The 21,993-nt window shown below is 64.2% G+C and overlaps 11 protein-coding genes and 1 non-coding gene across 12 annotated transcripts; 5 read left to right on the forward strand and 7 right to left on the reverse strand.

The window, feature by feature from the left end:
- Positions 1 to 70: 70 nt before the first annotated feature.
- On the forward strand, positions 71 to 2,167 carry KY (Kyphoscoliosis peptidase; the record flags this gene model as incomplete). The annotated part of the gene is made up of 1 exon (XM_062770803.1): positions 71 to 2,167. The coding sequence occupies one exon, from the start codon at positions 71 to 73 to the stop codon at positions 2,165 to 2,167; it is 2,097 nt and encodes a 698-aa protein (XP_062626787.1).
- Positions 2,168 to 2,218: 51 nt separating this feature from the next.
- Mad2l2 (Mitotic spindle assembly checkpoint protein MAD2B) lies at positions 2,219 to 3,251 on the reverse strand (the record flags this gene model as incomplete). Its single annotated transcript, XM_062770804.1, has 7 exons — positions 2,219 to 2,278; positions 2,335 to 2,451; positions 2,521 to 2,585; positions 2,629 to 2,726; positions 2,781 to 3,069; positions 3,105 to 3,131; positions 3,170 to 3,251. 7 exons carry the CDS (start codon positions 3,249 to 3,251, stop codon positions 2,219 to 2,221), a joined length of 738 nt encoding a protein of 245 aa, XP_062626788.1.
- A 234-nt stretch (positions 3,252 to 3,485) lies between these two features.
- On the forward strand, positions 3,486 to 6,372 carry SRC1 (Inner nuclear membrane protein SRC1). Its single transcript, XM_062770805.1, has 5 exons — positions 3,486 to 3,626; positions 3,780 to 4,712; positions 4,751 to 5,650; positions 5,692 to 5,890; positions 5,935 to 6,372. The coding sequence occupies exons 1-5, from the start codon at positions 3,561 to 3,563 to the stop codon at positions 6,321 to 6,323; spliced, it is 2,487 nt and encodes an 828-aa protein (XP_062626789.1). The 5' UTR covers positions 3,486 to 3,560; the 3' UTR covers positions 6,324 to 6,372.
- LOC62_03G004284 (uncharacterized protein) lies at positions 6,368 to 8,408 on the reverse strand (the record flags this gene model as incomplete). Its single annotated transcript, XM_062770806.1, has 6 exons — positions 6,368 to 6,849; positions 6,976 to 7,218; positions 7,287 to 7,540; positions 7,609 to 7,631; positions 7,710 to 7,948; positions 8,039 to 8,408. 6 exons carry the CDS (start codon positions 8,406 to 8,408, stop codon positions 6,428 to 6,430), a joined length of 1,551 nt encoding a protein of 516 aa, XP_062626790.1. The 3' UTR covers positions 6,368 to 6,427.
- Positions 8,409 to 8,935: 527 nt separating this feature from the next.
- On the forward strand, positions 8,936 to 10,654 carry aes1 (Acetylesterase; the record flags this gene model as incomplete). The annotated part of the gene is made up of 6 exons (XM_062770807.1): positions 8,936 to 9,507; positions 9,554 to 9,626; positions 9,679 to 9,719; positions 9,751 to 9,822; positions 9,865 to 10,464; positions 10,521 to 10,654. The coding sequence occupies 6 exons, from the start codon at positions 8,936 to 8,938 to the stop codon at positions 10,612 to 10,614; spliced, it is 1,452 nt and encodes a 483-aa protein (XP_062626791.1). The 3' UTR covers positions 10,615 to 10,654.
- Positions 10,655 to 10,870: 216 nt separating this feature from the next.
- On the reverse strand, positions 10,871 to 10,964 carry LOC62_03G004286. Its single transcript is given in 2 exon segments — positions 10,871 to 10,914; positions 10,928 to 10,964. It is a non-coding gene; the product is annotated as a tRNA-Ser (tRNA).
- A 288-nt stretch (positions 10,965 to 11,252) lies between these two features.
- Positions 11,253 to 11,883, reverse strand: LOC62_03G004287 (uncharacterized protein; the record flags this gene model as incomplete). Its single annotated transcript, XM_062770808.1, has 5 exons — positions 11,253 to 11,312; positions 11,364 to 11,525; positions 11,546 to 11,655; positions 11,721 to 11,809; positions 11,855 to 11,883. 5 exons carry the CDS (start codon positions 11,881 to 11,883, stop codon positions 11,253 to 11,255), a joined length of 450 nt encoding a protein of 149 aa, XP_062626792.1.
- A 261-nt stretch (positions 11,884 to 12,144) lies between these two features.
- On the reverse strand, positions 12,145 to 13,229 carry PRY1 (Secreted protein PRY1). The gene is made up of 4 exons (XM_062770809.1): positions 12,581 to 13,229; positions 12,492 to 12,538; positions 12,368 to 12,455; positions 12,145 to 12,314 (listed from the first exon to the last, which is right to left on the reverse strand). The coding sequence occupies exons 1-4, from the start codon at positions 12,993 to 12,995 to the stop codon at positions 12,244 to 12,246; spliced, it is 621 nt and encodes a 206-aa protein (XP_062626793.1). The 5' UTR covers positions 12,996 to 13,229; the 3' UTR covers positions 12,145 to 12,243.
- Positions 13,230 to 14,945: 1,716 nt separating this feature from the next.
- On the forward strand, positions 14,946 to 15,821 carry LOC62_03G004289 (uncharacterized protein; the record flags this gene model as incomplete). The annotated part of the gene is made up of 2 exons (XM_062770810.1): positions 14,946 to 15,095; positions 15,243 to 15,821. The coding sequence occupies 2 exons, from the start codon at positions 14,946 to 14,948 to the stop codon at positions 15,819 to 15,821; spliced, it is 729 nt and encodes a 242-aa protein (XP_062626794.1).
- Positions 15,822 to 16,409: 588 nt separating this feature from the next.
- CAALFM_C107040CA (putative pathogenesis-related protein0) lies at positions 16,410 to 17,451 on the forward strand (the record flags this gene model as incomplete). Its single annotated transcript, XM_062770811.1, has 4 exons — positions 16,410 to 16,869; positions 16,925 to 17,142; positions 17,203 to 17,290; positions 17,381 to 17,451. 4 exons carry the CDS (start codon positions 16,410 to 16,412, stop codon positions 17,449 to 17,451), a joined length of 837 nt encoding a protein of 278 aa, XP_062626795.1.
- Positions 17,452 to 17,737: 286 nt separating this feature from the next.
- LOC62_03G004291 (uncharacterized protein) lies at positions 17,738 to 18,279 on the reverse strand (the record flags this gene model as incomplete). Its single annotated transcript, XM_062770812.1, has 3 exons — positions 17,738 to 17,963; positions 18,021 to 18,070; positions 18,118 to 18,279. 3 exons carry the CDS (start codon positions 18,277 to 18,279, stop codon positions 17,738 to 17,740), a joined length of 438 nt encoding a protein of 145 aa, XP_062626796.1.
- An 825-nt stretch (positions 18,280 to 19,104) lies between these two features.
- On the reverse strand, positions 19,105 to 21,310 carry LOC62_03G004292 (uncharacterized protein; the record flags this gene model as incomplete). Its single annotated transcript, XM_062770813.1, has 3 exons — positions 19,105 to 19,601; positions 19,648 to 20,986; positions 21,035 to 21,310. The coding sequence occupies 3 exons, from the start codon at positions 21,308 to 21,310 to the stop codon at positions 19,105 to 19,107; spliced, it is 2,112 nt and encodes a 703-aa protein (XP_062626797.1).
- Positions 21,311 to 21,993: the final 683 nt, after the last annotated feature.

Raw genomic sequence — 21,993 nt, forward strand, 5'->3', positions numbered from 1 at the left:
CACCCCACCACCACCACCCCGCGCATAAATACCCTCTTCTCAACTTGTGATTGTTGCCTCCCCCCACACCATGGCCGAAGACGAAGAGCCGCAGTTCAAGAGCCTCAAGGACCGCATCGCGGCGCTCAACCTCGGCGCGGGGGGTGCAGCGCCCGTGCCAGCACCGGCTCCGCTAGCACCAAAGGCACGGCCCTCACCGCTGGTCCCAGCGTCCAAGCCTGCACCGCCCGCTCCAAGGCCCCACCACCACGAGGAGCTGCACAATGGCGACGACGCCGCCGAGCTCCCGCAGTACATCGCCAAGCGCGGGTTACCGCCCCCAAAGACCAACGGCTCTGTCGCCCCGCCCCCGACCCACACTGCACGCGACGAGAAGCAGCTCGACCGCCTCAAGCGCCCGACGGCCCCCAAGGTCTTTCCCAAGCGGCCGGAGAAGCCAGCCCCAACGTACAGCTACCACAAGGAGATGGCGCCGCCTGTACGGCGGACGTCGTCGTCGACATCAGCGGAACACGACACGCCGACAAGCCCCCCGCGAGCGCCGCCCCTGCTTCCCCACCGTGGCTCTGACGCAACTCCAAGCTTACCTCCCCGCCGTCCATCGATCGAGCCGGAGGCACACCGGCCGGGTCTTCCCCCACGCAAACCGTCAGACAACACGCCCAAGCTCCCGCCCCGCCGGCCGTCGGTGGACCCACATCACGCCGCCCCGGGGCTGCCTGCTCGCCGGCCGTCGATCGAGCCCGTTGCTCGCGCGGTGCCGCCCCTGCCTTCCAAGCCACCATTACCGACCACCTCCAAGCCGCCGCTGCCGACGTCGTCAAAGCCCGCACTACCGTCTGCACCGAAGCCTGCGCTGCCGTCTTCGGCCAAGCCGGGGCTGCCATCGTCAGCCAAGCCGACATTGCCGTCCTCACCGAAGCCCGCGTCGCCAGCCCCGCCACGAAAGCTCCAGTGGCCCCCGCAGGAGCTCACTCCAGACGAGGTGCCCTCAACACCGCCAGTCAACGACCGCGGCGCACCTCCACCTGTGCCGCTCGCCTCTCGCCCCACGTCCAAGCCGAAGCCTGCGGCCCAGTTCTACGCCGGCCACCACCCCGACCCGCCAGACTGCCTCGTCTGCCGCGACTTCTCCCAGCCGGACCACTATGCGGCGTCGTACCCGCGTGCGAGTCTCCCTGCGCACGACGCGGTCGGATATCTCGCCGAAGCGCTGTGCGACCCGTTCCCTTCTGCGACAGACAAGGCGCGAGCCATCTTCACGTGGTTCCACTACAACGTCGCATACGACGTTGCGATGTTCTGCTCGGGTAACCTGAGAGGCATGAGCCCCGAGGAGACGATCCGCACCGGTATGGCTGTGTGCCAGGGCTACGCGGACACGTTTGCCGCCATTGCGCAGCGCGCAGGGCTCGAGTGCGTTGTCGTCAGCGGACACGGCAAGGGCGCCGGCATCAAGGACTGGGTGCAGGGCGAGCCGATCCCGCGGATGGACTCGAACCATGCGTGGAACGCGGTCCGTATCGAAGGGGGGTGGAAGCTCGTCGACGCGTGCTGGGGTGCGGGGAATATCGATCTCGCGGCCCAGACGTACGACGCGCACTTTAACCCGATCCACTTCTCGATGCTCAACGATGACTTTGGAAGAACGCATTTCCCCAAGGACCCAGGCCAGTTCTACGTGCCCAACCCGCCGAGCTGGGAGGAGTATGTCGTCGGCTCAAACGGCGGTTTCGCGCGTCCGATCGTCACGAGCACCGCGCACGAGGAGGGGATCAACCAGTGGAGCATCGAGCCGAGCATCAGCCCCATCCCGCTCGTCGCGTCCGACCCGCCGAGCGTGCGGTTCCAGATGACGACCGTGTGCCCGCACTGGAACGCGGCGACGAACGGAAAGGGCCCAGAATACCTGTTCATGCTGTACATGCCTTGGCGGAAAGGCAAGGAGGTGCTCATGCCCATGGAGCATGGCGGCGGGTGGTGGTGGCTCGACGTCTCCATCGACGAGCTCGCACGAGGGCGGGGGCAGAAGGTCACTGTGGTGGTCCTCACCTCGCTCAGTGGACGCGATGGGCGAGGCATCACGTCGGAGGAGTACGCCCAGAGTCTGCGGAGCCACGGTGCGTGGAGCTTCTCCAACATGTTCATCGCGTCCTGGGATCTGTAGTACAGCTATGGTACATGTCATTATGTCATTATATTGTTCTGGAACCAGGGGTTAGATGTCCAGGTGGTCGACCCCAGTCTTAGCTGCGCACTCTTGCACCATCATCCGGAGCTGTGGTGGCTGTCAGCAACGGAGCTTAACAGCCAGCGCGAGCACTCTGTACTCACGTCAATGACGCCTGTCTCGACGGCCCGGACGCTGAGCAGCGGCTCGTGGTGTGGTGTTATTGCCGAGTTGGTCGCGAGTGTGTCAGCGGCGAGTGCAGGAACCCATGGCGTTTGGGCCTGTGGTGTCAGCTAGAATCTATATCGAGAAGCTGGACATCGAGGCCAAAGTGAGGTAACAACACCCACCCCTTCTGCCGCGCCTGGCTCGACATTGTCGTTCGTCTCGACAATTATTGCCCATGTTGTGTCATCTGCGATGTCAGCTCCATCGACATGGTCGTACTTGTAGCTAACCTGGGTTGTCTAACAGCTGACCGTCAAGCGCAGCGAGGCGGATGAGGAACGCGCGAAGGCGGAGTGAGAGGTCCTCTGAAGTCGGAGCGTTCATGATTCTGGGTTGCGTGAGCTTCAACAGCTGGGAGACATGACGAGGCAGCTCAACTCACTTCGCTTCCCTCCCTGGCCCCTCCATCCCCTCAAGCGGCATATATCCAACGTCAATGATGAACCGTTCAAGCGGCAGCCCCGTCGTCGTGGTCTTAATCACGACGGTCACGCGCCTCGCGGTCCCCTTGTCCATCTCGTCCCGGATCGCAGCGACGACTTTGGAGACATAGTCGCGTACTGCTGGGTGCCGTGATTGGTACACTGCCACACCGTGTGCGCGGCGCCTGGTGAACGTTGTGGGCGGGTATACTTGGCGAATGCAGAGAATGGTGTGGATTACGACCTCGACTGGGGTCAGCTGTGAGGCAAGGGTTATGACGCACGGAACGAGGCAAGGGTGTCGACCGTTTCTGGTGGGTCAGAACGAGTGCTGAAGAAAGTTACCCACCCTTGAAGCTGATGCCTAGAGGGCCTTGTGGTTCGACTCTATCTGGTAGGCGTGATGGCCCAGCTCTTGCGTTTGGTGGCATGGCGTGGTCGACGAGATGAGACAAGTGGAGGAAGGTCTGTCGTCAACAACAATTCGCGCCGTCGCGGTTGACGGTGGTCGTCGATTGTGGAGGTGGACGATGCGACTGGCCGGATTTTAACGGAAGCAATTTCGCACCATCATTTCGCTAGCGTCCCCCTGCCTTTCCTTCCCTTCCAACGCACGCACAAACAAAGCGGCGCATCTCACACAAACACGACGACACTTTGCTTCTTCACATCGTCACTTTGCCATTCAGCATCCATCCACTCCTTTTTATACTAACATTACAGCAGTAGGGGCCTACAATATGTCCTCGGCACCCCCCTCGCGAGATGTATACCTCGCACCCGGCTTCCAGGCCTCGACGCTAAAGGTACGCAGCAGCCACCCTTGGTTACTTGGCCACCCGTGTCACGCTGACGCTGCTCTCGTCACTCCATCTAATTTATTTCCTCTAACAGGTCGCCCAACTTCGGTAAGTACCTCATCTACGGGGTTGCGAGAGCCCTTGTGATTTTTTATGCAGCGCCTAACACCTCCCAGATCCATCTTGCTCGAGCACAGTATTCGATACGCGAGCAACGCCAAGAAGGCCGACCTCGTCGAGTTGTTTACGACTCAGCTCCTCCCTCGCGCCGGCAGCATCCTCGCCGCCGACTCGCGAGTGCGCCCATCGGCGCACGGTATTGTTGCCGTCTCCTCTGAGACTGGCGACGAGCGGCCGGTCGTCACTCCGCCGAGCACTGGCGTGAAACGCGGCCGGAAGCCGAAGAAGGTCTCTGAGCCCGCACCAGAGCCCGCCGCCGCCGAAACGGAGGCTGAGGCTGATGTCGAGCCGGCACCGCCCGCCAAGAGGCCCAGGGGAAGGCCGAGGAAGACGGTCGAGGCCCCCGCGGCGGCCCCGGTGGTTGACGCGCCGCCCGTCCCCCAGATCCCCTCTCCGTTCCTCGCGCCTGCCCCTCCCTCGGCGCCCGCGTCGACAAAGAAGCGTGTCGTGAAGGAGCCGATCGTGGACATTCCCGTATCGCCTGCGAGACAGCGCGCCCAGCGGTCCGTGTCTGGTGTCACCCCGTCGTCTCCGGCACCACCGTCCTCCAGCTCTCGTAGAAAGAGCGAGCGCCCCTCCGTGTCGACCGCGAGCGACTCGCTCGCACCCCCCGTCCCGGAGATCCCGGTCCACCTTGCGTCGCCGTCCAAGCGCCAGGCCAAGGCTGAGCCCGAGGTGCAGGAGGCGCCCGTCGCCCCCACACCCAGGAAGGTCGGTCGCCCTCGCAAGAGTGTTAAGGCGGCCGAGATCAAGGAGGAGAGAAGCGAGCCAGAGGAGGCTCCGGCCCAAGATCGTCGTATCAGCAAGGGCCGACGATCGGACGCTGATGCCGATGAGTCTGGCTTCTCCGACTTCAACCCGTTCCAGAGTGGAAGTGGGGAAGCCGCCGACCGCGAGCGTCGCAGGCGCAAGGTGAGCTTGAACGTGCCTTTAGCATAGCTTACATACAGTCGTCGCTCGGCCTCGGGGAAACCAAGCGTCGTGCCCCTCGACCCTCCGAGTGGACAGCCACGTCCGCGCCGACGTCCATCCTTCGCAAGGTCGGCCCCAGCGGCGTTGACCAGCGTGTACCTTCCAGCAGGACGCACATTGAGATCGCTGAAGAGCACAACCGTGTCGTTCAGCAAAAGCTCACGGAGATCACCTCGTCGTCTGTCGTGGACGAGCCTGAGGTCGACGTCTCACAGGCTGTTGTGCGGACGCCCCGCAAGGCGATCATCCGCCGTAAGCCGTCTCCTGGACCGGCCCAGACGACCATCGGAGTCTTTGTGCTGGCGATCCTCAGCCTTGGGCTTGCCACAAACTACAAGATTACGTCGTCCTCCAACGGCTTTTGTGACGTTGGCTCGCGTACGAACTCTGTGGTCGAGCAGCGCGAGGCGGCCATCGCCTCGGCTCAGGCCTGCGTTAGCCGCCGAGCTCAGTGGCAGGTCGAGAACCCCGGCCAGACCCCCCCGTTCGGTTGTGACGTCGGCTCTCTCCCCCTCCTGCCTTTCCTCCCCCGCCCTACCGCCTGCACGACCTGCCCCGCACACGCAACTTGCGAGAAGGGCGAGGTGAAGGAGTGCGCTCCCGAGTACATCCTTACTCCGAGCATCCTCTCCCCGCTGGCGCCCCTCTTTGACGGCTGGCCTGGCCTCAAGAGCCGTGTCCTCCCCCCGAAGTGTCGCCCCGACACGGCCCGTATGCGCCAGATCGGTGCTCTTGTCCGTGAGGTCAACGGCGAGCTGTCGCGTCACCGCGGCGATGTGATCTGCAAGGGCATCCCCGACCAGGGCTCCAAGGGTGCGGGCGAGATCTATGGCGTGGCCGAGGCGGATCTGCGCGAGTCGTTCGCGGCGAGGCGCATTGTGAGTTAACCCCACACTGTGCATATACGCTAACTCTTCAGCAAAAGGTGTCTCGCGAGGCCTTTGACGAGCTCTTTGACGCTGCGATCAAGGACCTGGTCGAGCATGGCGATGTCGTTGAGTCGATTGACTCTGACGGCGTTTCGTGGTACGCGGCGTCGCACGCCGAGTTCACCTTAGCATGCCGCGCCAAGCTCGAGGCCCAGAGCCTTCTTGACAAGTGGAAGAGCCAGCTGCTTTGTGAGTGTGCTGGCCAGCGTATCGCAACTGTGCTGACCCTGCAGCCACTGCCTTTGTCATTGTGGGAATCCTCTACGTCATTCGCAGCGCCGAAGCCCGCCGCGAAGAGACGAAGCGCGTACGCGAGCTGGTCGGCACTGTCCTCCAAAGGCTGCAAGACCAGGAGTACCAGCACTACGTCGACCCTGTGGTCACCTCGCAGCCCTACCTTCCAGCGCAGCAGCTGCGCGATGTCGTGCTTCCCCCTTCCGTCGGCCATGCTACTCGTCAGCGCCTCTGGGACCGGGTGGCCGGCGAGGTGGAGAAGAACGCCAACATCCAGGTCCGGGAGCGAGAAGTGCACGGTGACGTGTGGAAGACGTGGGAGTGGACTGGTGTTGCATCCAAGCAGATTGACGGCGCGGCGTCGCCGTCGCGAGCGATTTCGTTTTAGGTAGTATCCATGTGTGCGTGTGTAAGGTCTTGTTCGCGTGTGTGGCCATAAATCCGTAGCTATGCATGCGTGTCCTAGTGTCGTACATATATTATACCGTTTACCTAGCCCCTCCCGCCCTGCCAGTCTGGGTCCCATTGATTAATCGGCGAGCTGAGCAGGTCGCGGAGCACGTCGAGGTTGGCCCTTTCCAGCTCGGCCTTCTTCTTCCTCCACTGGGCACGCGGGCGGCGCCAGCCAGCCTTGAGCATGGCTGCGATCTCGGCATGCATCTCGGGCCGGTATGGCGGGAGGTAGATGTGCGCGACGGCACGCGTGAGGTCCTCTACCGTGACGGCTGGGTCGGTCGCGTTGGGGAAGAGGCGGAACAGGCCGATGACGTCCATCTCTGGCAGGGCGTTGGGCCGCACGATGGACACGGACGAGTCGAGGAAGGTGTACGAGTGGGCTATGATGTCGGTGATGAGGAGGGGGACCTCGGTTTCGAGGGTCGTGAAGGCGGAGGACGAGGCTTGGGAGTCGAGGTCTGCGAGCGGGAACGAGCACGAGCGTCAGCGAGTGCAAGTGGATGTGGGTGTGGCAGTGCCAGTGGCACGAGCCAAGCGCTCCACGCCTCGCTCGCTGCCTCCGGCAGCTCGCCGCGGCCACTTACACCGATAAGCCCGGTCCCAAGCGAGCATGAGCACATCCACGCCCGCCATGATACCGTACAGCGCGCGCTGATCATAGTCGTGCACGAACTCGACGGCGGCGCGCAAAGCGCCGGGGTCGGGGAGGTCGTACCGCGTGTCCTGCTGTCCGAGGATGAGGAGCTTGAATGGCGCGTTCGGGGACGCGGGGTCGGGGACGTAGCTGCCGTTGGTGTGCTTGGTGTAGCCGAAGAGCGAGGCGTCGCCTGGCGTGGGGTCAGCTATACACCGTCGTCACGCTTGCCCTCGCCGCTGCGCGGCTCGGCACACTCACGCTCCAGCCACCACTGCAGCCTCTGAAACTCGCGCCCATACGCCCTCCGATTGGGGCTGATCATCCCGTTGATGCACGCGCGCGTCGGCACGGCGTGCGCCTCGCGCTGGGCCGTGCCGCCTGGGTACAGGTGCGCCTCGTCCGCGGGGAACCAGGGCACGATGGTGCGCACTGGGATGTGCTCTATCCCGCGCCAGGCGGCCTCCTCCGAGGCCGCTTTGGTGCGTAGTCTGTTTTCGAGGTGTGTTTGGACGCTGTGGGGGGTGCGAGTGAGCGGCGTTGCCAAGGGGCAGGGGGGACGACGGGGGAGGCATGTACTCACTGTGGCGATAGCGTCAAGAAGCTCTGTTGTCCGTCAGCATGTCCTCGCCGACACCACGCCCTCGCGCCTCGCCTGCGGCTCGGCGCTCGCGGCGCACTCACCAGCGCCCCACTCAACCCCCACCTCTCGGCATACTCCTCCACGTCCCCCGTGGGCTCATGGTACACGGCCACGACGCGGAACTTGTGCCCCGCCGGACGCGCATGCCACAGGTCGAGCAGCTGGTCGGTCGCCCACGCCAGGTCGTCCTTCTCGGTCGCGAGGAAGATCGTGTCGGCGTACCGCCCGTTCGGGAGGGGCGTGTTGACTGCTGCGAAGAGGCCAGATTTGGGGTGCAGGTCTGCGCGGGGCGGGGCGTCAGCGATCAGCGATCTCGATGGTATGCCTCGCCAGCGCCTCGCGGGCACCTCGCTCCGCTCGGTGCACTCACCCCCCTTCCACAGCCCCACCTCCTCGCTCAGCTCCTTCAACCCGAACCGAATACAGCTATTCGTCGCGTTCCGCCCGTCGCACTCGGTAAACACGGTATGGTTGACGCCGAGCTGCGCAAACATGCCCGCGGCCCAGAGCCAGACCTCCTCGTGCCACTCTGGCCGGTTGGCAATGAGCACATGGTGGCTTGCGGGGTCGAACGGCAGCGGCCCAAAGGCGCTGCTCCACACCGACTCGGGGTGCTGTAGCGGCTTGGGGAGGGGCATGTACTTTGTTATTGTTGAGTGCCCGCTGGGGTCGCGCGCCGCCAGGTGGTACAGCGCCACGAGGAGCACCGGCGCCAGGACGAGGACGGGCCAGCGGCGCATGGCGGGGAGGGAGGGGGTGGGCAGTGTTGTTGTTGTTGTTATCGACGCCGCCAAGACCACAGATATCGGTTACTACTGCGCGCCTGCGGATAGGAGATGAAAGAGTTGTCAACAGCGCGTCGTAGTCTGTCGTCGTCAGATTGTTGTCGTCAAGAAGCAGCGATGGGCGCATGCATCTTTCTTTCAGTCACCACTCGCTCGACCAGTTTACCGCCGCCAAGGCCGAGGGCGGCGTGGTGGCGCACCCCCTGGCTCACCACCAACACGGGGAGATGGAGAGTGCCTTGTCAAAAGGTACTGGGCGAGCTCCGAGGCCGGCGTGCAGTCAAGGCACGCGCCGTGCCGGCATCGGCAAGGTTGAAACACGCTGTGCCGCGAGGTGTCGGCTTTGCTTTGCTTTGCTGCAGCAGCAACACCCGACGGCGCCGCCGCCCGCCTCCAGAGGTCAATGCGCAAGGTTCCTGATCGATGCGCTCGATGCTCGATGCTCATCATCGCTCCTCGACTCACCACTATCACTCATCACCATGCCAGACCGCCGGTACGCTCCGCTCGGGGGCGGCGCCAAGACGCCGCGCACGCGCCTCATCGCGCTCTTCGGTGCCGTGTTCATCGGCACGCTCGTCCTCCTCACCCACCCCCCGCTTGGGGCACCGCTCGTTAGCCCGTGGTCCAAGGCGTCACCAGATACGGTTGCGTCGAGGGCCGACGCTGCGCGCGACGCGTTCGTAGCGTTCGCGCGCAGCTTCCCGCAGATTGACACGAGCCATCCCCGGGTGCCCGAAAAGGAGGACGAGGACGCCGCGACGACAACGACGGGCACCGAGGCGCGGCGCGCGGCGCCGACTAAGGCCGTCATCGCTCGGGATGTGGAGGACGAGGACGAGGATGACGAGGGGCAGGAGGGAGAGGGGGAGGAAGAGGACGAGGACGACGAGGCGGCCGAGGAGGGCAGCAGCAGCTCGATTCTCCCCCCGCCCCGGACACGCAGGCTGAATACGCCGCGCACGCGACCCGTCCCGGACAACTACTACGTCGCGCGGCTGCGCGACGGGCGGACAGAGTTTGACTGGTCGAGCACGCGGCGGTTGTTTGTCTTGTGCGTGCTGCGTGCGTCGCGTCGTTGGTACTGACCCCCATCGCAGCGGCGACTCGTTCTCGTCCATCGGGTCAAACTATCGGCAACGCGGCGTAGGCAGCGGCCACCCCGGCCACCTGGTACGTTTCGTCGCGGCGTCGTGGCCCCGCGCCCCGCTCACACAGCCTATAGGACGGCAAGATCGGCCTCAAGTGGAGCGACTACCTCTACTCGTGCGTCACGCCCCGACCGCGCTGACGACAGGACGTTCAAGGACCCGCGCGAGACGGGATACTGGAACTTTGCACGCGACGGCGCGACGATCGACCTGCAACTGTGCGTGGCGTGGCGTGTGCTTGAAGCCAGCTGACGACCTAGCGTCCCACCCCGCCTCGAAGAGTCCGGCGCGCTCGACAACCAGGTGGACGAGTTCCAAGCGCTCTTCACGCCGATGCCCGGCCCGGCCGCGGTCGACTGGGACTCGGCGACGTCCCTCTTCGTCGTGCTGCTGGGCATCAACGACGTGCGCGAGATGGCGCGGCGCGAGTTTTCGCCGCCGGCGCTGCACCGCACGTCGTCGGCGCTGCCCCGCGCGCTGATGACCAGAGCAGGCAAGCTGTACCGCTCTGGCGCGCGGCACTTCCTGTTCTTCACGCTGGCGTCGCTGGCCGACGCGCCAAAGTACTCGCTCGCCTCTGGCATCGGGCACAACGTCAGCAGCCTGCTGCGCACCGCCACGGCAGAGTACAACCGTGCGCTTGACCCCGCGCTCGAGGCGTTCGAGGCCGAGTTCCCCGAGGCGAATGCGATGCTGTTTGACTGGGAGGGCCTGCAGGCCATTGTCGGGAGAATGCCCGAGGTGTTTGGCCTCACCGACTGCTCGCGCTTCGAGATGAGCGTTGCTGGCAGGCCGATGGATGCCGGCCGCCAGGGACTGTGCTACCAGGACCCGTCGCACCCGACATGGAGCATCGCGCAGTGAGTGGTGGACCGGGCCCGGCTGGTGGCTGCCGCAGCGCTGACGACGGCATTAGCATCCTCGCGCAGAGCGTCAACGGGTTCTTGCACCGGCACAGCAGGAGCTTCTGGCTCGGAGACAAGACGGACACGGCGTGGGTCGCCAAGTAGGGCGAGCAGTAGAGACAGACACATTCATTACGGACACTGGGCAGCGCCCCACACACACATCATACACATTCCTGTACTTAGTGTAGCTAGACTTAGCATCAGCATATGCGCGAATCGTACCTTGAGAGTGATCGGCAGTGATTGTCGTCGTTGTGGCGAACGGCGCCAGCAGTGCCGACCTTCCGACCTTGGCAAGCTTCACAAAGAAGCTTCAACGACAACTACAGCCTGCAGGACCCTCGCCGACAGCAGCAAAAGGTGCGACTGGGATTTGAACCCAGGCGGCTGACGCCAAATGATAGCTAGAACCAAATTCTAATCATTCCCCTTAACCACTCGGGCATCGCACCAGGGACAGACCGTGAGGTCCCTGGGGGCAAAGTTTGCTCGCCTATGAGCGACGCCGTGGCCGTGGTGTTGGGACGGGACTCGACCAGGCGGTGTGTGGCCTGCCTGCTCGAGCACCAGTGCACTGTACAGCCCCAGCCTGGTCAGTGTCCTTGGTCCGGAGACCGCTGTGCGCTTGGCACGGAGTCGCACAGCCGCATTCGTGTGTGTGCATAGCTAGTGTATATGTATGGGAGTGTGTGCACAGCGTCCACCTCGTCACCTGGCCAGGGAGCTCAGCGCAGCGGCGCCTAGTTCCACCCGTCCGCAAGCTCGCGGGCAGCGACGTAAAAGTCGTACGCGGCGTAGAGCTGCGCCGTTGTCAGCTACCTCATCGCCTCTCGTCTGTTGCCTCCACCCACCGAGCCGAGCCCGACAATCCGCACGTTGCGGAGGAAGTAGCGCCACTCGGAGTGGTTGGTCACGACGAAGACAATCTCGAGCACGAGGAAGAGGAGCGCGAGGCCGAGCGTTATGGGCCAGAACGTCTTGTACAGGCCTGCCTTTTTGGGGAAGTACTTTTCCTGCGGCGCTCGTCAGCAACGGCGGTGGGTTGGGTGCCTGTGCCAGGCGCAACGAGGACGATCTTGACGAAGGCGTCGAAGACGATCGAGGGGGCCAGCAGCAGGATCGAGATGTCGATGACGCGGTACACTGGGGTGGGGGTGAGGTTAGCAGGACGCAGAGGGATAGCTGGCAAGGCGCCAGCCGCGACCCACACAGGTGCCCGTTCCACACGTCGCCGAGTTCCTTGGCGCTGATGACCGCGATCCAGAGGTAGAGCGACACCGAGATGATGGCCACGACGCTGGGGTCGGTCAGTCAGCTGCGGAGTGAGCGAACGCGGGCCTACAGCGTGATGATGCGGTCGAACGCGGGCATGGTGGTGGTGTGGTGTGGTGTGAGTAGTTGTGAGAGTCAAGTCACGCCAAGATGAGGTTAAGTATTGTGCAAAGGACTCATGAGACGACGGACGGACAACCTTGCTTTGCACTGCTCGTCGTCGTCGCACGTGGAGTGAAGAAGGGTCGGTGCATCGGTGTCAGTGGTGCGTGCCAAGGCGCGCACGGCTCGCACAAGACGCCATGGCGGTGCGTGCGGCGTGCGGCGGTGTGTGGCGAAGGGGTCAAGCCTCACACAACAGCTCTATACATCCGGTGTCATTGACTGTTTCGTACCGTATCGCGCGTATTGTCGTAGTTTCATTCGGCTTGTTTGTTCGTTCGTCGCGTCGTACGCTCTCTAACTGCCTCGGAAGGCGCCAACGTTCTCTGCGTACTGCCCCAGTAGGTTGACCACGGGGCCGTATCGGCCTGGCCAAGGCGATCAGCGCTGCTCGGCCCGCTTGCAGATGCCCCCGACTCACACGTAAAGTAGATGTGGTTTGGCCAGTCGCCGTCCCGACAGCGCAGCGACCAGCTACACCCTACGTTCGTGGCGCTCGCCCATACCATCTGCTTGGTCAGCTGAGTCCCTTTTGCCTCACTCACCGCCGAGAAGTGGTCGTACACCTCGCGCGGGGGGTTGTAGTGGTCCACTAGGGAGGGAGTCAGCAAGCTGTCTGTAACTTGGCACCTACCCCACTCGCCCGCCCACATGTCAATGAGCTGGTTGACTGGGTAAGACGCTGGTCCGGTGGTCGAGTACCACGCGAGGTTGTCGTTGCCCCAGTGCGAGTTGTTGCACGAGAACGTGTGCATCGTCTCAAAGAAGGCGAGGTTGCCGTCCCACTGGAGGGGCGGCGAGCCAAACTGCGCGCGGAACTGGTTGTGGTAGTCGAGGATCCAGCGCGAGAGGTCGCTCACGCCGCGGATGTCGTCCCAGGTCGCTGCGGCGTTGATGTTGCGCTCGCCCGGCGGCTGCGGGAAGGTGGGTTGGGACTGGCGCTCGGCGAGGGCCGGCGGAGGCGCAGGCGCCGCCACGGGGGCCGGGGCAGCGGACACTGCCGCCGCCACCGCGGAGAACAAGGTAAGAAGCGGTATACCCAGGCGCATTGATGGTGTGGTTGTTGATGGCGTTGCCGCTCGCTGATCTGCCGAGCTCGGCGCGGGCCGTGCTTAAGGCCTTGCTGCTCACGCCGCTGCGCTCGCTGCGGACTCTGGACTCGACTGCAAAGAGCTGTGCGCGGCGCCTTGGCGGCGTCAGATGGATAAGCGAGTGGATAGCTGATATGCATGAGCGAGATGTGCGAGGAGATTTGCCCTTGGAACTTTCTTGGCTGGGTGAGTGTCAGTGTGAGTGATGACGTTCTTACACCGCCTCGGTGGTGCCCCTGGAACCTTCATCTCGGATGATGCGAATGGCCAGGCCTGCACAGCGATGCACGCAGTGATGAGAATGTGAGTAAGCCTGCAACGCGTGGCGCCTTTGGCTGGTTGGGCTGAGTAGCGAAAGCCGCAGCGAGCCGTCCACTGCATTCCATGGCTCCGGCTGCGGCCGCAGCTGTGCCAAGAGACCGGCGTCGGCCAAGTGGAGTGGTGGAGGTGGAGGGAGAGTAGTTGCTAGGCGTGAGCTTGTAGGCGTGCGGTCGTGTGCTGCTGCCTTTGACCTTTCGACCTCGACACCGTAGCGCGTAAATAGCACAAAAGTTGTGAACTTGAGAGATTGGCAGTGGCAGCAGGGCAGCATGGCAGACGCGACGCGAGCTCCACACTGGTGAGTCACCGTCGTGGCCCGCCCACACCGGCCCACCGGCCCCACACACGGCCCACTCGTGTGCAGTGCATCGGTTGTTGTTCCTCGCATCGTCACTTGGGCGCGCTGGGGAGCCAGCCAGCTGGGGTGGGAGTGGGGCTCGTCGATGCGTGTGTGAGTGGGAGCGAGGTGCATGTCCGCCGGGAGTGGGCTGGCTCTTGCGGCAGAGTCGTCGATGCGCTCGAGTGGCCCGCTCCAACCGAACCGTCGGCACTGCGCTCGCTGCGGCAACCAGTGAGCGCCGCGTGGCCTTGGATGCCGACGACACGGACAGTGTGCGCCGGCGCCCTTTGGTCGCCGATGGATGGGCACATGTGGGTGGTGGTTGGTTGATGCTTCCTTATGAGCCCAGGGTGCTCGGTCGCCGGACAGCTGGCTGGGGCATTCATTGTTCGGCCATGGGCCAAGAGTGGGTGGGTGTGGTTGGTCGATGCACATACATGTGGTGCCGGGCTGGTCGTGCATCTACATTGCCGCTGCAGCCTGGTAGCTAGCTAGCTGGCTCCTTGATGCTGCTTGCTTGCAGAGTGTGGTCTGTCCCGTTATTGTCATGCTCCCTGCAGGACCCATCTTGTTTGGGCTATTAGACTTTGTCGGCCCGCCGCGGTGACGACGTGACGAGGCGGGCAGACGACGTTTTGTAGGCCCAGTGGTGCGTGTGTGTTTGTTTGGGTAAATTCAATCTCAGTCACATTGGGTGCCTTGCCTGCCTGGGTGCCGGTCTGCCGGCTGTCTGATTCTTGCTCCATGGGGCCTGCCTGCGTGATGGATGACGCGCGGGACTGCAGCACCTCACTCTGCACTTGCACTTGGCGCATGGATCGACTAGTCGTTCTTGTGGTCGTCTCCGTCACTCGGCCCTCAAGCGACACGAGCACACTCACCGACGCGCGACCACCCACCCACCCACCCACCCACCCACCCCCCCACACCACGAAGGACACTAGACCGGATCACAGCGCGCTCCAGCAGCAGCGCCCCGTCTGCCCGCTTGTCTACATTGGCTCTCTGCCCTCGTCGTCGCCCCCTCCGCCTGTCCCGGACCGCCGGATGGATCATTCATTGCTCGGCGCTACTTAAGACGCAACGCACTCAGCCTTGTGCGCTAGACAAGAATCACGCTAGCCGCCTCTTGGCCCCCCCCTGTCTATCCACTGCAAGCACTCTCTCTCTCTCCCGTCCTCGGCGTCAAGCCAGCCATTCAAGCCAGCCACTATATATTATATCCCTACCCCGAACAGTCAGATACAATGCCCTTCTTCTCCAGCCGCTCTCGTAGCAACAACAACACCAACACCCCTATCACCTCGGACAAGGCCCACGCTCCCAGATCAAAGACAAAAGCAATGGCTGCTCCAGAGGACAAGACCCTCGCCAACCTCTCTGGCAAGTGGATCCAGGTGAGTCTGCCAAGGCGGGCGAGCAACAGCCACTGCGGGGCGTCGGTGCGACGCCGCCGACGCTGCATGGCGTGCAACCGCTGTCACTCGCCGCGCCGCCGCGCCGCCCCCGCCGCCGCCTCTGACGCTGACGCCACGGGCCCCCAGAACAAGAACCTCTCGGACCCCGCCGAGCCCGTGCTCGTGATCCAGGGCTTCTCGTGGGCGACACGCACCGTCGTCGCCGTCGCGACCGTCTCGATCGAGGTCGAGCAGTTCACCGGCCCGCCCGACCAGCAGAGCTACGCCGACCCCGACTCGCCCAAGGTCGAGGGCCCGGACTGCGTGCACATCAACCTCGTGCAGGCGCTCACTGGCGGGCTGGGCGCGCAGCCCGAGAACCGCTGCCTCGACGGCGTGACGCGCTCGCACGACCACCCCATGTTCGGCGTCGGCGAGAACACGGCCAAGTGGGCCACGCGCGAGGAGCTCGAGAAGCTCGACGTCGACGAGTACCTCCTCGAGGACTGGGAGGAAGGCGACGAGGAGCAGGTCGGCCCCAACAAGGAGCCCCTGATTTACAACACGTCGTCGAGCACCAACAACGGCTGGGTCGCCACCCAGGTCTGGGGCTTTGCGTACGTCGAGGGCGAGAGGCATTACGTCCGCCGCGTCGTCGTCACCAAGGGCGACGAGCGCGCCGCCATCACCCAGGTCTGGGACTGGGCCGGCGAGATCAAGAAGTAGACGCGGAGAGTTGTACTGTAGAGTGAGTGATGCATAGGGTTCTGCGGCGGGCGGGCGCGCCGTGCAGCGAGCAGGGAGAGCGGGGAGCGGAAGCCAGAAAGAAGGCGGGTGTTCGTCAGTGGCTGGCGGCAAGTGTGGTGGCGGGCCAAGCCAGCCACCTGGCGCACCACGCCTCAACGCCGCGCCGCGCCGCGCCATGGGCACCGCCGGCAGCCATGGGGCGGCGCTTCCATTCAGTCTGCGGCGGGCAACGAACGACATTGCGACTTTGCGACGAGCGAACGCGGCGCGGCGAGACGCGTCGTGCGATGCGCGTCGTAAACGGCGTCGTGGCGTGGCACTCACACACCTCACTCGCTCACCTTGTCTGATGACAAGTCAAGTCGAGACTGTCATAGCATGACCCCACCGTCGCACTGTCCGTGCCATCGCACCGTGCGCGCCTGCCTTGTCTCGTGAGGACCTCGTCTCGCGACATTCTCATCGCGTCTCATCTCGTCTCACTTGTCAACTCATACTTATCGGCCTGGCGCCAAACGCTCCTCACCTCACGCTCCTTACCACACCCCCATCCCCGCCCCCAACGCCATGCGCATCCCCCTCTTCACCCTCCTCGTCTTGGCTTTGGCGGCGTCAGCCCAGCCCACCAAGTGCCGTCCCCGCCTCTCACCTGCCAACAACACGCCCGTACCCCAGCTCTCGGTCTCGGCTGCCGCTGCCACTGTGCCCCTCGGCTCGGTGACTGACGTTCCTGTTGCCAGCGTGCCGGCGTCGAGCGCTGTCATCTCCATCACCGATGCCGCCACTACCTCTGCCTCAGACTCAGACTCAACCCCCTCCGATCCGGCACCCACTGACCAGTCGCCGACCTCGCCGACCCCCGACTCAACCCCCGCCCGCCCCAGCCCCAACCCCAACCCCACTCCCCACCTCCCCCTGCGCCAAAACATCCTCCTAACCTCCTCCCCACTCGACGCCGACCTGGACGGCAGCTCGGCCGTCTCGCAATGGATAGTAGAGTACCACAACGAGTTCCGGTCCGAGTTTGGTGCGCCACCCTGCTGCCTCTCTTTGCCCATTGCCCCGCTAACCCCTTCGCCCAGGAGCCCCAAACATCACCTGGTCGCCCGCCCTCGCCGCGACCCAAGCGGACCACCTCAGCCGCTGCGAGTACGCGCACTTCGGGAGCGATAACCTCGCGACCGCGTGGTCCAGCGACTCGACAAAGCAGTGGGATGTCGACGAGCTGCTTGATCTCTGGGCGGGCGAGTGGACCGCGCATGCTGGTGCCGTGGACGGCCCGCTCGACCACTTCACCTTGGTGCGTGGCGTGTGGCGGGCTAATCCGCCCCTACTGTGCCCGCTAACCCAGCCCCCCCAGATGGTGTGGAAGGACGTCACCGAGGTCGGGTGTGCGTGGACGCTCGACTGTGCCGACCCGGGCTGGGCGCAGCGCGTCTACTTTACGTGTGAGTGGGCGTGGGAGGGCGACGGCGAGGCCGCCGGCGCAGCCGGCTCGACGACGCAGTGGATCCCGCGCTGACCCCGCCCACACACAGGCAAGTACTCGCCCCCCGGCAACATTGTAGGCCAGGAGGCGGCCGAGGTCGGCGGGTACATTGGCGCCTAGCCTATGCACTTGCCCTCGTGCTCCACGTTATCGGCGCACGCATAAGCTAGCCTACCTAGCTGGCTTCTCCTCAAGCCATATGTTTATAGTCCTTGTCTCGCGGCCCCGGTGGCCGATGATGATGCAGTGTTGAGTGGCCCCAGTGGCCTTCGTTACAGTAGTTCAGCACGTCACTCTAGTGGCCTGGCAGTCGTTCAGTCGTTCAGCGACCGACCCCACTGGCCAATGCAGCCCAGTCATGACCCATCATCATTATAGTATACAACCCCCCAACCCCCACCCCGCGCTAGAACCACCGCGCCTCGTCAACAGCGCGCACCTCGCACCACCCAGTCTCGACCCGCTCGCCCCTCCTTCGCCGCTCGCGCTCCGCCTCGCCGCGCCGGCTGCCGCTGTACGCGCGGGCCGACGGCGCGTCCGCCTGCCCGCGGAACAGGAAGCGGAGGTACAGGCGTAATGCGGCCGAGGTTACCGTGCTTGCTGCTGGCGAGTGGAGGAGGTGGTACAGGCAGCTATGTGGGGCCAGGGGGTCAGCCTTGTCATCTGTCGTGCGGGGACAAGCCACTTACCCGCCGCCACCGCCTACTCTCCTATCTCTCTCGCAGTCGAGCGTCTCGACCTGGCAAAGTCAGCTTGCCACAACTCGTGCTGGCCGCCCCAACCCACCTCGTCGTGCGCCTTCATCTCGCTGTCGACCGTCGTCGCGGCGGTGCTGCTCGTCCGCCGCGAGCTCCACCGGGAGAGGAACGACGAGGTGTGGGACGACGCTGGGCGGTGCGTGCTGGTTGAGCGGCGCGCGGGGGTGGGTGGTGCGTTGTTGGGGGGCATGTTGGGTATGAACGGGGAGGAGGAGGAGGGAGGTGGGAGAGGTAGGTGGGAAGTGGGCGATAGGCGATTGTGGGCAAGTCTGACGAGACGGAGCTCGTGCGATTGATCGGTGTTTGGGGCGCGAGCGGCGCGATGGGCGTCGCTGGTCTTGCTGGTGGCGAGCGAGCGAGAGGGCGCAGGCCGTGGTGTGTAGAGCTGTGTTGTAAAGAACGTGCTGTGGTCGGTTTATCAGTGTCGGTACCGCTCCGACCAAGTGTGATTCAGTTGCATTCCGACTGGCTCTGGCCCGCTCTTGGCTCGACTTTTACGTGCCCACCGTCAAGGATGCAGCTACAGTGAAACAAACTCGACATGACCTTGGAGTCGGTCCCAATGTTGTGAAATGGTGTGATTTGCGTGAGTCAGGCACGCAAGCCGAGCTGGCTGCCCAGCAACTGCAATCCAATGCCCGACCGAACGACAATGGCGCTATCGACGACCCTGGGTAGTGCCCCCGGGTATCCACAGTCACGGCCGCCGGCAACTAATATCCCTGCGTCACGTTTGTTGTAGTCCCCGCAAATGCCAACCCTAATAGTCATCGTCGTCGTCTACCGCTGCATTGAAGAGTGTGCTATGATAATCACAAACATAGGGGGCACCACCGTCTCGCCTCGTCGTCGTTACTTTTATGGAATACAGTCATCGTGGCCATGAGGCACCACTACTGCCACCCTCCTCCTCTCGCCGCCGCCGCCCATGCCTTGTAATGTCTTGAAAGTCTTGATCTTCTACCGATTCTTGTTGTATCTTGAGCTGACTTAGCCGTGAGGGGCGCGCTGAGACTTAGCGACGGCCACCACGACGGCCATCGCCACGACCACGGGGAAGGAGGGGGGCCTCTTCGTCCGAGGACGAGTCGAGGAAGCTGTTGACCGGCTCGCCGCAGTCCGACCAGTCCGCCTCCGTGTCCGTGTTGATGTCGGTCCACTCGTCATCGTCGCCGTCGCTGAGCTCCTCGTCCTTGTCGTCACCGTCGTCCTCATCCTCCTCCTCCTCCTCCAAGTCCTCCTCCTTCTTCTCCCCGTTGCCCTTGCCACGGTTGTCCTTGCCACCGCCGCCCTTACCGCCGTCGCCCTGGTTGTCGCCGCTCTTGCCGCCGTTGCCGCCGATGCCGTGTCCGACGTTGTCCTTGCCCTTGTTGCCGCCGGCGTTCTTGTCGCCCGCGTTACCATTGCCGCCCTTGCCCTCGTCGTCGTCCTTGATCGTGGCACGGTCGCCGCTAGACGCTCCAGCGGCGGACCCGACGTCGCCACGAGCCACCAAAGGTGCTTGCATAGTGGCTGTGAACGCTCGTCATGGTGCTCAGCGAATCATCATTGGACGGACCTGGGACATGGAGCTCGGGAGAGCCTTGCTGTTGCTGAGGAGTCGACGATGGCGAGATACGCTTGCGGAGCCAGTGGAAGCTGAACGAGATGCCGCGGATGCCCCAGCGCGCGAAGACCACACCGTGGCGGACAACTGGGATAGAAACAGTTACCTGGAATACCTTGCGGGGGCTGTCAATCGCAATGGTGCGCAAGGCAGTGGTAGCCGCCTCGGTCGCGACGCCAGCAACGTCGGGGCCGGCAGGAGCTGGGTTCGGCGTAGGCGGACGAGGAGGAGTCCAAGTGGCACCCTGGAAGGGAAAGATGACTGGGGGCTGGGTTTGGACGGAGGTGGCCGAGGTGCCGGACGAGCGAGTGCTGATGGTGATGGCGCTCCCCGCCACGTACGGGGTGCCGAAGGGACGGGGCCGGTATGACGCGCCAGAAGCACCGAAGGGAGCACCAACGGGCTGTGAGCGAATGGGGCCAGCGAATGGCGTAGGCTCGGTCGCCGAGCGCTGGCGACCATGGAACTCGGGCAGGTCACTCGGGCCGTCGCGGCCGACCTCGAGAGCGTTGCGGCGGTCGCTGACAATGGGGATAGGGGCCGGGGCCGGGGTGGGAATGGTCTGCTGGGTGCGGCGTGGGCCAGGGCCGCGCTGGCGCTCGAGTGCGTCACGGGTGGCCGCGTGGCGGCGAGAGCGAGTGACGGGGTTGTGCGAGGTGGGAACGGGCGCGCGACGAGTGAGGCCAGTCAGGCTCTTCATAGCGTTGCGGATGCTGCCGACCCTGCTGCTACCGCTCAGAGAGTGAGCAGGAGTGGGGTTGTTCGAGGCGGCTGGGCGGTGGAACACGCGGCCAAACTTGAACCTCCCCCTGCCACGCTCATTGTTGTCCTCATCGGACTCGGACTCGGGTTCGCGGGGTTCGGGCGAGAGACGAAAGTCGTCCGAGTGGCTGTGTGGCTGTTCCTCGCCGTCGTGCGAGGTCTCGGGGGTCGCGTGCCTAGGGGTGCGCAGGCCGTCAGAAAAGTAGCCAGCCACGATCGGGTGGCCGAGCTCCGAGCCAAAGTCGCCCTGGCGGATAATCGAGACGCCAGCAGGGGTGTGAATGAAACCAGTGGCAGGCGGCGAGGGCGAGTCGAGGATGGTGCGTGGGACGTCGCGGGACGGGATGATGACGGGGTGGGGGCGGCGCGACATGGCAGCCGGGTCACGCGACGCGACGGCGGCGGCGGCGGCGGCGGCGTCAGGCTGGGGAGGCAGAGTGTTGTGCGTCGTCGTAGGAACAGAGGAGGCGTTGTTGGGGTCCTCGGGTGAACGAACGCAAAGGATGTTACGCTGGACCCAGTCGCTGAGCTGCGTCGGGTCAGAAGCAATCACGCAGACAGAAAAAAGGGGACTTACGCTGCGACGCTGAGGGTGCTGCTGGTTGTCACCCGTGCCGCCACCGTTATCGTCTTCCGTGGGGTTGGCTTCGAGACGACCAGTAATGTTCTGCGCGCCGGCACCACCGGCGTTGGCGGGCCCGGCCGTCTCAATGTTCGTGTTGTTGTTGAGCGCGCCACCGAGAGCGCCAACACTGCCGGCACTACGGCGACGGTTGATCATGACCTGCGGAGCGGGGGACGGCGCGCGGCCAGCGCGGCCTGGAGCAGTAGTGTCCTTCTTCTTGTTGAACATGACGCCCGTGTGTCCGTCAAGCCTAAAGTGTATTTGTGTAAGCCAAGAGATTCAGCACGGTGCGGTGGCGTCGGGCCGTGGGTGGGAGCTGGGGGACGGCCTGCAAGTGAAAAGAAAAGTTGAGGTGTGAGGGGCAGCTTTGGCCCGGTGGCGGTGCGCAGCAGCGGTGGAGTGGAGAGAATGAGCACTTACGCGTGTGCGTATGAGGGTGACGGTGGCTGAGCGAGCGAGAGAGCGAACGAGTAGTAAAGCAGGCAATGGTGTGGTAGTAGGGGTGTTGTTGCGCAGGGTGAGCGCGAGTCGAGTTGGGGGATGGGGGGATGGAGGGACAATGACGACTCGGCGCTCCCTCTTGTATTGCGAGCGGTGCGGTGTGCTGCGGCGTACCAAGGCGGTCGGTGGGCAAGTGCGAGTGTCCTCGAGGATGGAGCAAACAGTTGTCGACACACAACAGGGAGCCCTGCTTCTCGGAAGCGCGCGGGGTGCTGCTGGTGGGTGGTGAGACGGCGAGCGAGCGAGCGAGCGAGGGCAGGTGTGTGGGATCCGCGGGGGTGCGTCGTGGTCGGCTGCCGGCGTGGGGAGTCGGCGCAGAGTGACTCCCGCCGCCCTCGTCTTGGCGAGATTGCGCGCTGTGTAGTGTATCAAGTAGTAGTTGATTGTAAACACAAGGAGGAGGAGGAGAT

Source organism: Vanrija pseudolonga, chromosome 3 (genome assembly GCF_020906515.1).
Source record: "Vanrija pseudolonga chromosome 3, complete sequence".
Lineage (NCBI taxonomy): Eukaryota > Fungi > Basidiomycota > Tremellomycetes > Trichosporonales > Trichosporonaceae > Vanrija > Vanrija pseudolonga.

Excerpts from the sequence above, each read along its gene's own strand:
- SRC1 (XM_062770805.1), top strand. The coding sequence starts at position 3,561 with ATGTCCTCGGCACCCCCCTCGCGAGATGTATACCTCGCACCCGGCTTC. Across the intron at positions 3,627-3,779 it reads TCCAGGCCTCGACGCTAAAG|CGCCTAACACCTCCCAGATC; the intron begins GTACGCAGCAGC and ends TTTTTTATGCAG. Across the intron at positions 4,713-4,750 it reads GCGAGCGTCGCAGGCGCAAG|TCGTCGCTCGGCCTCGGGGA; the intron begins GTGAGCTTGAAC and ends GCTTACATACAG.
- PRY1 (XM_062770809.1), bottom strand. The coding sequence starts at position 12,995 with ATGCGCCTGGGTATACCGCTTCTTACCTTGTTCTCCGCGGTGGCGGCG. Across the intron at positions 12,539-12,580 it reads CATGTGGGCGGGCGAGTGGG|TGGACCACTACAACCCCCCG; the intron begins GTAGGTGCCAAG and ends CTCCCTCCCTAG. Across the intron at positions 12,456-12,491 it reads TGTACGACCACTTCTCGGCG|ATGGTATGGGCGAGCGCCAC; the intron begins GTGAGTGAGGCA and ends CTGACCAAGCAG.